This window comes from Chelonia mydas, chromosome 3 (genome assembly GCF_015237465.2).
Source record: "Chelonia mydas isolate rCheMyd1 chromosome 3, rCheMyd1.pri.v2, whole genome shotgun sequence".
Classification (NCBI taxonomy): domain Eukaryota; kingdom Metazoa; phylum Chordata; order Testudines; family Cheloniidae; genus Chelonia; species Chelonia mydas.
Window position 1 is genome coordinate 90,052,582 of NC_057851.1, and position 12,216 is coordinate 90,064,797.

The window sequence follows — 12,216 nt, forward strand, 5'->3', positions numbered from 1 at the left end:
GCTACAGATCACTTCATCGGATGCATACTGTGGAAAGTGTAGAAGATCTTTTTATACACACAAAGCATGAAAAAATACCTCCCCCCACCCCACTCCCCTGCTGGTAATAGCTTATCTAAAGTGATCACTCTCCTTACAATGTGTATGATAATCAAGTTGGGCCATTTCCAGCACAAATCCTGGACAGTCTCTACGTAAAAGAATAAATGGACACAAATCAGATGTCAAGAATTATAACATTCTTAAACCAGTCGGAGAACACTTCAATCTCTCTGGTCACACAATTACAGACATGAAAGTTGCGATATTACAACAAAAAAACTTCAAATCCAGACTCCAGCGAGAGACTGCTGAATTGGAATTCATTTGCAAATTGGATACAATTAACTTAGGCTTGAATAGAGACTGGGAGTGGCTAAGTCATTATGCAAGGTAACCTATTTCCCCTTGTTTTTTCCTACCCCACCCCCCCTCAGACGTTCTTGTTAAATCCTGGATTTGTGCTGGAAATGGCCCACCTAAATCCCTGAAAGATTTAGTTTCAGAGTAGCAGCCGTGTTAGTCTGTATTCGCAAAAAGAAAAGGAGTACTTGTGGCACCTTAGAGACTAACAAATTTATTTGAGCATAAGCTTTCATGAGCTATAGCTCACTTCATCATTCAGTGGATTCCACTGAATGCATCCGATGAAGTGAGCTGTAGCTCACAAAAGCTTATGCTCAAATAAATTTGTTAGTCTCTAAGGTGCCACAAGTACTCCTTTTCTTTTTGTGAAAGATTTAGATCTACCTTTTAACTGAAGACACATCTGAAATGTCAAGTCTAGTTTTCCCTGGTTTTGATATAGGACCTCTCAGTTATGACGTCTATGACCTGTCCTGTAAAATGATCCATGCAGTCAGATCCCTAGTCACAGCTCCATAAGAATAAGGGTCCATCCATGAGAAAAAACTTGTAGGACTAAAGTTTAACATTCTAAATGAAGGTGCAGGGGTAATAATTTTACCAAAGGCCACCTTAATCCAAAATGTTAATTTATTATTGAAGCTAAATTAATTTTAACAGCATTTTAAAATAGTCTGACTAAAAATTCCTACTCCATTCAATTGCTCAACATTTACTCTCGACTCTTATGATATAATCATTTTGCTAGGACTCCAGACTACAAAGGACCTGAATTTCGAATGGAAACAAGTGGAGGTAATGGGTGGGGAGAGTGTTTTTTGAGGGGTAAGACAACTGTTCAGGTCTTTCTTATATATTATAAAGAAGCATAAATGGGCACAGACCCATTATTCATTTTGGCAAGGTACCTTTGAAAATTTTGAGAGAACAGCCTGATTTTTAATGTACACTGGTTGCAAACAACAGTACTCTGTGCACTTGACAACATAAATGATGCCGATGACCTTCATCCACATCAGTTGCTGAAATCAGAATACAGGGCGCTGTCAGCCCCCCTCTCCCTAAGCAAAGTGATGGTCAAACCTCCAGATTTGAAGCAACTCAGCCGCTTTAAAAAACACTGCCACAGCTGAACTGCTGGCTGCCCCTGACGCGGACGCTTCTACCCCGTTAATGCGAAATGCGCTAGACACCCGGAGACCCAGGGACGAGTTTACCCTGTCGGCTCGCGGCCGCCTCACCCCTGCCAAGGGCGGAGGAAACACCTTTGCTTCGTGGGGCTGGGAACGCGGCTTCCCCGGCCTGGCTAAGGCTCCGCAGCGTCCCGGAGCCGCCTCGACCGGGGCTGGCCGGACAGTAGGTGACAGGGGGCGGCTGGGGCCTTAACGCAGCGCGTTTGTTTCAGCGTTGCCGGGGGGCGGGGCGGGAGGGGGGACTGACAATCACCAAACGACGCGCGACGCACGGACCGTCCCCGCGTCGGTTGGATCGCCCGGTTGGTTGGCACAGGAGCCGGCCAGGCGGGGAGTGGCCGCCGGTCTCCGCTCCCAGTCACCCCCCAGACTCAGGGAGCGAGTCACTGAGCCAGGCCCCGCAGAGGGGCACGTGCCAGGCCGGGAGGCGGGGTGGGAGCCAGGCCCCGGGAGGTCTCCGGTGCAAAGGAGCCGACAGGGGGCCGGTGGTTCCCCCGCAGCGCGGCGCCGCGCTCCCGGGGGCGGGAATCACCTTGTGACCACGGCGGGGGCTCCAGCGTCGCTTCTCCCCAACCGCTCGCAGCGGCCGCTCGCGGAAGCTCCGGCCCCTAGCAACTGGCCACGCGCCTGCCGCACGGTCTCGCGGCCCCTTAGCAACATCGCGAGAGGCCTGGCGGGAAGGGCGGGGCGCCGGGGCGGGAAGAGCGGGGGCTGGCCCGCCTGCAGCCGGAGCTTGGTGAGGTTATTGTGGTGGAGGGGAAGTCACTGCTGAGTGACACATACCCACCCCCCTTCCTCTCTCTCCCCATCCCACCTGACGCATCGCCTGGTTACCTTCTCCAAGGGTGAGGAAGAGCTCTGTGAAGCTGGAGAGCGTGTCCCTTCCAGCCGAAGTTGGTGCAATACAGCATGTCATCTCTCTCCCACGTTGTCTCGTTCATATCCTGGGGCCAACAGGGCCACAACATCGCTGCACACATCGGCTTTCAGCCACGCTCTCTCATGCTGCCGGCTTTCTCAGAGACTCTCCTGATAGCTGTTCTAGAGCAAAAAGAAAAGGAGTACTAGTGGCACGTTAGAGACTAACCAATTTATTTGAGCATAAGCAGTTGTTGCCGGCACCCAGTGCCGAGAGGCTAAACAACAGTTGAAGTTGGTTCGCTACCTGGTGTGCTACACCTGATAATCACAACGGGATGGAGAAGCAGAAAAGTTTATTTGCAGCTGCAAAAAGGTACAGGGAGAATAAAATCTCAAATCCTGCACACAGAGCAGGAAGTTACACAGGCTTTTATACATCCTTTTTCCCTTTTATACATACTTATCCAATAGCAAGCTGCCCTAAGTATCCATATAGCCAGCCAATCCAGTTTCCAGCTAGTTCCCTTGTTCTCTGTATCATTTGTTAAACCATACATAAAGCTGCTTTATTCAGCATTGTTCTTCCATATCTGCCCTGTTTGGCCTTGCTTAGTTTCAGGCAGTCTGACTCTGCAGTATATTGTTGCAGATTCTCAGCATAACTGCTGTGTGTGCCTCCAGGCAGGGGAGCCAAGGACACTTGGGCCTAGTACGCAGAGCTGCTGCGGGTGCCTCCAGGCTGGGGGGCCAAGGACACTTGGGCCTAGTGCGAGGGGGCTTCATCGACACTCGTGGTCTTCCATCCCCCCGAGTTACCTAGCGGCCATGCCCCAGTGTCCCCAACACAGTGGTTCTCGAAGCCCCTAGCACGCCGGGCAGGAAGGGCAGCCAGCATGTCCCTTGGCCCGCACCGCTTCCCGCAGCCCCCATTAGCCTGGAGCAGCGAACCGCGGCCAGTAGGAGCCGCGATCGGCCGAACCTGCGGACACGGCAGGCAAACAAACCGGTCCTGCCTGCCAGTGGCTTTCCCTGAACAAGCAGCAGACTGGCTTTGAGAACCACTGTTCTAGAGCATTGTGCAAAGCAGAGGAAGTCGGAGATCGTACAGAGACAATCTGTTTTCTTGCCTGTCTTCCCTGTAAACACTTAGGGAATGTCTCTGCCCGATCCACCCACCCGTTATCATAAAGTAATGGCAAGAGAGCAGAAGTCATGGGTTACTTTTGCCCAGGGCTCAGAAATTTGGAGAACTTTCCAGGGAAGGCCAGAGTTTATAGAAGAACAACCAGACACTACCTAAAACAATTTCAGAAAAATATGCTCTCTGCAGCTTCAACATTAAGGAGTAAAGACCCAGGCCTGCCCACCCTCACTCAGATGAGAAGCTAGTTATCCTGATTATCCTGTCCCTTTGCTTTTACATTGGTGTGATTCCTTTGATTTTAGTGCTACTAGTACAGATTTACACTAGTAGGAGAGCAGATTCAGGTACAATGGAGCTACCTGCACATGCATGGATTTATAGTGTAATAGGACAACAGAATTCTCCATGAGAAGAGGGAAATATTATAAGAAATGCATTAAAATTGATACCTACTGAGATTTTCCTTCCTTCAAATAAGTGAGCACCAAGCAAGAGTGGAAGCAGGATTGCTCGATAAGTTTTAATTTCCATACCATTTTTCAGCAGATGGTTGCAATAAATAATACAGTGATATGGTACAATACATGTATATTATATATAAAGAGATAAAGTTGATAATTATTTATTAAATTTCATGCTACATAAATATAATGACTACAAAAGTTTTTAAAATGGCATTTTATTGGTTATCAAATTATAAGTGTTACTGGTATTCTTTTTAAGACCCTGATCCTGCAAATGACTGGGCAAGCTTTGAGTCAACAGGGCTCTGCACGTATGGACTCACTTGCAGATTGGGGTCCAAGTGAGCAATATGTACTTACTAATTATCTGTTGTGAGGTGATACATTGTTTTTTATCAGATTGAAAAATCCACTTGTCCTATCAAGTAGGGTATAAGAAACTTCCTCAGGTGCATGGATGACTGCTGTCATCAGTGAAAGGAAATTGACAATATTTTGATCATTCACACTGTCTGCTCCGAACAGGCTTAGGAAAAACAGTAAAACTAACTGAAGTCTTGTCAGTTTCTGGCTTTTAATCTGAAGTCATTTAAGAAGCTAGACGAGCTCTTGCAGAAGTTAGAAGGATGAAACAAACTGGGCAGAGGGAGAGGAAGAGTCTAGAAGAAAGACCCCAAAAATGAAGGAAAGAGAATATAGTTTCAAAGTTGTGACAACTACCAGTCAGCTTAATAGTTTTACTTTGTGTAATGACTCATCCACTCCCAGTCTCTATTCAAGCCGCTATATTACAACAAAAAGACTTCAAAAACAGACTCCAGCGAGAGACTGCTGAATTGGAATTAATTTGCAAACTGGATACAATTAACTCAGGCTTCATAGAATCATAGAATATCAGGGTTGGAAGGGACCTCAGGAGGTCATCTAGTCCAACCCCCTGCTCAAAGCAGGACCAATCCCCAACTAAATCATCCCAGCCAGGGCTCTGTCAAGCCTGACCTTAAAAACTTCTAAGGAAGGAGATTCTACCACCTCCCTAGGTAACGCATTCCAGTGTTTCACCACCCTCCTAGTGAAAAAGTTTTTCCTAATATCCAACCTAAACCTCCCCCACTGCAACTTGAGTCCATTACTCCTTGTGCTGTCCTCTTCTACCACTAAGAATAGTCTAGAACCATCCTCTTTGGAACCACCTCTCACGTAGTTGAAAGCAGCTATCAAATCCCCCCTCATTCTTCTCTTCTGCAGACTAAACAATCCCAGTTCCCTCAGCCTCTCCTCATAAGTCATGTGTTCCAGACCCCTAATCATTTTTGTTGCCCTTCGCTGGACTCTCTCCAATTTATCCACATCCTTCTTGTATTGCGGGACCCAAAACTGGACACAGTACTCCAGATGAGGCCTCACCAATGTCGAATAGAGGGGAACGATCACGTCCCTCGATCTGCTCGCTATGCCCCTACTTATACATCCCAAAATACCATTGGCCTTCTTGGCAACAAGAGCACACTGTTGACTCATATCCAGCTTCTCATCCACTGTCACCCCTAGGTCCTTTTCCGCAGAACTGCTGCCTAGCCATTTGGTCCCTAGTCTGTAGCGGTGCATTGGATTCTTCCATCCTAAGTGCAGGACCCTGCACTTATCCTTATTGAACCTCATCAGATTTCTTTTGGCCCAAACCTCCAATTTGTCTAGGTCCTTCTGTATCCTGTCCCTCCCCTCCAGCGTATCTACCACTCCTCCCAGTTTAGTATCATCCGCAAATTTGCTGAGAGTGCAATCCACACCATCCTCCAGATCATTTATGAAGATATTGAACAAAACCGGCCCCAGGACCGACCCTTGGGGCACTCCACTTGATACCGGCTGCCAACTAGATATGGAGCCATTGATCACTACCTGTTGAGCCCGACAATCTAGCCAACTTTCTACCCACCTTATAGTGCATTCATCCAGCCCATACTTCTTTAACTTGCTGACAAGAATACTGTGGGAGACCGTGTCAAAAGCTTTGCTAAAGTCAAGAAACAATACATCCACTGCTTTCCCTTCATCCACAGAACCAGTAATCTCATCATAGAAGGCGATTAGATTAGTCAGGCATGACCTTCCCTTGGTGAATCCATGCTGACTGTTCCTGATCACTTTCCTCTCGTCTAAGTGCTTCAGGATTGATTCCTTGAGGACTGCTCCATGACTTTTCCGGGGACTGAGGTGAGACTGACTGGCCTGTAGTTCCCAGGATCCTCCTTCTTCCCTTTTTTAAAGATTGGCACTACATTAGCCTTTTTCCAGTCATCCGGGACTTCCCCCGTTCGCCATGAGTTTTCAAAGATAATGGCCAATGGCTCTGCAATCACAGCCGCCAATTCCTTTAGCACTCTCGGATGCAACGCGTCCGGCCCCATGGACTTGTGCACATCCAGCTTTTCTAAATATATATAGCTTGAATAGAGTCTGGGAGTGGGTGAGTCATTACACAAAGTAAAACTATTTCCCCATGTTTATTTCATCCCCCCACCCCCCGTTCCTCAGACTTCTTGTTAACTGCTGGAAATGGCCCACCTTGATTATCACTACAAAAGGTTTTCTTTCCCCCACCCCCCACCCCCCGCTCTCCTGCTGGTAATAGCTCATCTTAAGTGATCACTCTCCTTACAGTGTGTATGATAACACCCATTTTTTCATGTTCTGTGTGTATATAAATCTCCTCACTGTATTTTCCACAGTATGCATCCGATAAAGTGAGCTGTAGTTCATGAAAGCTTATGCTCAAATAAATTGGTTAGTCTCTAAGGTGCCACAAATACTCTTTTTCTTAATGGAAAAAGGGGAGATGTATACCAGGGACCCCCTGTAGCTGCTGCGGTGGCCTCTGCTGACTGGGTGGCAGAAACGGCCATTGCCAGGGCAACCTTGGAACCCTGCGTGGACTGCTGTTGCTGCTGCAAGAGCTGCTTGGGAACGATGCTAGCGAGTGTGGGTTGCAGTGCTGCTGTAACTGCTTTGCTAGGGTGGAAAGGCCATTAGCTATTTACAGAATCCTGTAAGTTGATATGGCTTGATATATCCGTTGATATACTGCTGCAGTAGTAGCTGCTTTGTGAACGATGGCCTCTAGTGAGTGTTTTCTGTGGCTTGTAATCGTGGGTAGCTAGCTATTCTGCTGCTGTAAGGCAATAGTTATCTTTCTAACACAGCAAGGTTCTGCTGGTGTGGTTGCCACAGCTCTGTGAGTGTCTTCCTTCTTCCAGGTGTCCTGTAGTGTTCCGATCTCCTTCAGGTCCCTGTCCCCTGCAAGGTTTTAGCCTGCTGGCTGTCTCCTTTATATATGATTTGCAGCTCATTGGCTATAATTTATTATCATAATTCAGCCAATCAGCTTTCAGGGATTTGCCTATGCTAATTTATGACACATGTGACACTCAAGCTCAGCATCTAGATATTATCATATGTTAATTATATGCTAATTAGACATGTGTACTAGTAGCTCCTCCTCCTCCCATACACTTTTATGGGCTCAATGTATTCCTATGGAGTTTTTCAGCTGACCTTTGGATGAACCCTAACTACCTCCTGTTTGAAAGCCCCATGTATTCCTATAGGCTTCAATGGATCTCTGTGGAATTTTGCTGAGTCAGTCCCCACAAGAAGTGGAATTTACCATTGCATCATAGGAAATGGAATCGTTACATCATAGGCAATGGACCCCCATGTGCCCTAGAAATGGGATCTCCCACTATATTACATCACCCGATAGCCACCATTACAAGATGTTCAAATTTAAACTACTCTTAATTTTTCTTTAATTAAAGAGTTATTCCTCAAAGTAATTACTGTTCTGAGCATTCCAAAGGATCCTGATATTATCGCCATTCATTTTATGTCCAATTAAGCACTTTCTAATTTTTCCAAATTTAAACCCTTTCTCAAGGTTTTTCTGCAGATCTTCAATTTAAAGTGTTGTAAGGCATTTCAGGCATCTGAGGCAAAATCTCTGGTCACAAAAGGTAAGAGACATGAGGCCTGAGAGCAAGACTTTCATCCCTGCAAATCCTGGGGATCAATGGAGAAAGCTCTCTTTGAGACTGCAGTGTCCTTTCTTGGGCGATAATTGGTCCTCATCAAGGAAGTGCAGGAGAGTTCTCTCTTCACTAGCGAGGTTGCATACTTGGAACAGAATTTAAGCTTCTTGTAGCAGTATTAATTTTTGTGCAGACGACCACCAGGCTTGGAGGACAGGATGCAGCAGAGAACAGCTGCTCTCTCTGGCATGCTTCTCCCAGTATATAGAGCTCCTGTCCTACAGTCTCTGGAGCAGACACTTCCAGGTTCTCATGGAGAGCCTGAAGAGGAACTGATGTTTTCCATCTCATGCCTTCTACACCAATTCTGTTGGCTTCTGCTCATGTTAGTTAAAGGATACATAGAGTAAATCACTGTACAAGGCTTACTATTCTTTCTTTCTTCACAAAATATCCACAGCAAAACTTCCTATAAAATGTATGTGGCAAAATCACAGGTTGTGAACACACGAACCTACATTTTTATCAATAAAGTTCATATTTGTGATCTGACTTGGTGGCTCTGAGTTGGTACTCAGCACTGTTATGCAAGAGTCCTTTTTGATTTGTTGTCCCAATCTCTAACCTCTCTCCCCTGGAGTAAGAAGCCAGGAATAGCAATTTTAGGCCTGGTCCACATATAAAATTGTACCGATATAACTAAAGGTGTGATTTTGTACTAATTTAGTTAAGTTGGTGCAACTTTTGTTCGTGGACTCTAGTATATCAGTTTGAACTTGGTTTGTATATGTTTAGCTATCACCAGTGAGATAAAAACTGAACTGATATTAGCCATTTTAAATTGATACACTAAACAAAAGTGGCACAAGTTTAACTAAACTGATCTAAGTTACACTGGTGCAACTGCTGTAGACAAGCCCTAAGACAGGCCTTCTTCCAAGTGGCAATCGAAAACACTAACACTAAGCTATCTATGGCAGGCTTCCCCTTAAAAACAAAAGAAACAAAATTTGTGTTTATGCATTCACCATGAGTTCTCTTTGTATTTGTTTTAACACAGAGTCTTTGGATATAATTACATTAGTGCAGATATCTAGGAACTGATTCCAGTGTTTCCTCAGGATTTCAGGTAAAGGTGAAATAAATGTTAAATAAATAAATGAGAAAGGCAATGGCAGATGGAAAAACTGTGGTCCGTGAAAGGGAAAATTCCCTTTGGAGTTGTTTTAAAGAATCTGTTTCCCATAAATAAATAAATAAATAAATAAATAAATACATTTATTCCATGTGTGAAAATCCGTGACGTCATAGCAGAAATTTTGGAAGCCTTCAGGATCCATTGCTAACTTTGGGCAATCAGCAGCTGACCTTCCGGTGATCTCAGGTTTTCCCCTGCTATGTTGCCCCCCACCATTCCTTCCATCCTAACTTTCTCAATGTTATTTTCCTTTTTATGCCTAATGTGACCAAAGTACATACGTTTGTGTCTGTTGATTTCTGACTTCAGGGTATGCTTCTCTCCAATAGTATTTCTAACATAGGCATTCATCTTTTTTTTTTCCCCCACTCAGAAGATACACAAGAGTCTTCACCAGCACTACTTTTCAAAAGCTTCAATTTTCTTCTTGTCAGCAGCATTAACTTCCCATGATTCACATCCATAAATGATTATGGAAAAAATTAGGCTTTTTAGCAGTGAGACCTTCATACATTTCGAGATGCTCTAGTTTTTCCACACTTTCTTAAGGGAGGCCATAGCAGACCGAGCCATCCCTAGTCATCTTCTGATTTCTTTGGAACAGCATCCTTTGTTGGATATGGATGATCCCAGATATTATAATAAATTACCATATTTTAGAATAGTTTTATTTTGTATTCTAATAGGTTACCAAAATAGTTTGATTGTTCATCTCTAAATGTGGGTATAAATCTCAGTGTTAAAAGGTTTCAGGCATCAGCATTATGTCACTTATTTGGGCTTTTCTCTTTTCCCCCATCTCATTGAATTATTGCAGTACCTAATAATGTTTTTGATCACTGCTTATTGATTTGGTTTATGTTTAAGCTAGTTTAAGCTATTCTATTTACTGCATTACAAAATAGGTAAGAATGAAGGATTAACACTCTTTATCACCATTATAGCGAGTCAGAGGCAGAGCCAAGATTAAAACACAGAACTTTCTTGCTCCCAGCTTGGGGCTTAGCCCTTAATAACACCACACATCAAGTCTTTCATTCTGTACAGTACAGTACAGAGAATACAGTCTGCACTTAAATAATGAATAACAATCTCAATAAGTCAATAGCAAAACAAGTCTCAGTGACAGTAGTCCATGTCTGGATGGCCAAGGCAAAGATTTAATGGGCCAAATTCTTCTTTGGCATAACTTCGAGGGAGGCAAGAACTTAATCCTGGGTATGTCATTGTTTCTGTATGATTTTAGGCAAGCCACTTAATATTAGTTTCTTAGTTTTCTCATTGGTAAAGTGAGGATAATAAAATCTACTTCAATTGCTAATATGAAAAGTACTATGAACACCTAAAGCACGATATAAGTGCTAACTGGCAGTTTTACCATAATCCTCCAATATAATCTGTAAAGCACGATATAAGTGCTAACTAGTGGTTTTACCATAATTCTTCAATATAATCTAACAGTAATTTCTCTTATTAGTTTTTGTGATTTATACCATTTGCAACCTGAAGGTGGCAGCAATATTTAACTGCTGCCCTGCACATCTCTCTGACTTTTGAAGCTATTGACCTGGAATCTGACATTTGTTTAAGCATTAGTTTATTAAGGAAAAGAATATGACAGTGTGTTGTTGTTTTTTTGCTGCAATTACTACATGTAAATATTTCCCATTGTGATTTTTTCTTTTGTGGTAGAATTACTAAAAGGTGTGATTTATATTAATTCTTTTTAGTTAATGTATGCAAGGTAAAGCAATAAACTATAAATAAAAACAGAGTTGTACCAATTGTTATGCCACTTGAATGTGGTATATTAAAACCACAGCTTGATATCTCTGGTACCAAAGTGAACACATTATACAAGCATGGAATAAATACAAAGTAAAGAATAAAACACAGATTATTATTTTTTGCTTGCTTTTAGAAAATCTCTGACAGAAGTTCACAGACTAAAGGGGTTGATTTCTGAAGACGTTTCCTAAAGTACTAAAATGTTTTGTGTTAGTAAAACACTCTGCTCTCACACGGAGTTAAATGTATTCATTCCATTGATTTCAGTGAGCTTTGGATTACTGAACATTGTGGGGTGAGTTGCCTAACCAATGTCTGGGCACCACTCCCATTAACACTACAAAAGTTATCCATGGACAGCAGTGGAGAATATAAATGGTGCTATGGAATCCCACTCAGTCCCTCTTTGCAGTTTGATTTTGCACCATTTATAATCACTCTGTTTCTAGTCAGACAGCCAGTTTTATCTCCACACCAGACACCATAGTATTTTAATACAAACAACATCTTTTTGACCTACTTCCTCACATCACATTTGTCTTGAACTCAATATACTTCACATTGTTTTTAAGCATTTTTGTTACAGGCTGGGGCAAAGTAGTTATTGGTGGTTTCATCCATTGTAGAGTCATCTGATAAATCTTAACCCCATTTGGAGACTTGTGTGCCCTTCTCCAAGCAGAGTGGATTGGGACCTGTAGATCCCAGCTGCAGTATAGTGGGAGGGTCATCATGGAAGAGAGAAATTATACTCTCCCCATTTGCCACTCCTTATAAGTCCCTTTTGTAGTGCTTTGTGGAGTTCCAGCTCTGCAAAAGGGAAGGGACCATACTGCTAAGGGTGGTTTGGTAGCAGTACAAAAGCTCAGGGTTTCTGCATGGATGCTTATTGCCTCCAATAGATCCCCTGATAGCCTCACTTGTCTTGGCAGTTGAGCACCCACAGCTGATGGAAAAATAAGGAAGAAACTCCATGGGTATAAATTTACATACTCCGATGTGAGTTATCCCCATGTAGGGACGCATGGGGGCCTCAGATTTTTAAATAAATCTTTACTACCCTTCAGTTTTATAAGGAATCTGCTGGATGGTCACAATGTTTTTTTTGTACTTCTCCTGTTCTTTTACTGAACTT

At 43.6% G+C, this 12,216-nt stretch overlaps 1 protein-coding gene across 6 annotated transcripts in view; it reads right to left on the reverse strand.

Annotated features, from left to right (window-relative positions):
- TBC1D32 (TBC1 domain family member 32) overlaps positions 1-2,590 on the reverse strand; it is a 170,165-nt gene extending 167,575 nt beyond the window's left edge. For 2 of the 6 annotated variants that reach the window (XM_037894707.2, XM_043542855.1), the window contains exon 1: positions 1,314-1,482. In XM_037894707.2, coding sequence (XP_037750635.1) covers positions 1,314-1,421 — 108 coding nt within the window. In that variant the 5' untranslated portion in view covers positions 1,422-1,482. Of the gene's footprint in view, positions 1-1,313; positions 1,483-1,622; positions 1,840-2,130; positions 2,330-2,432 lie in introns of those variants that run through there. The other 4 variants (XM_043542858.1, XM_043542859.1, XM_043542856.1 and 1 more) reach the window with 4 other exon arrangements.
- Positions 2,591-12,216: the final 9,626 nt, after the last annotated feature.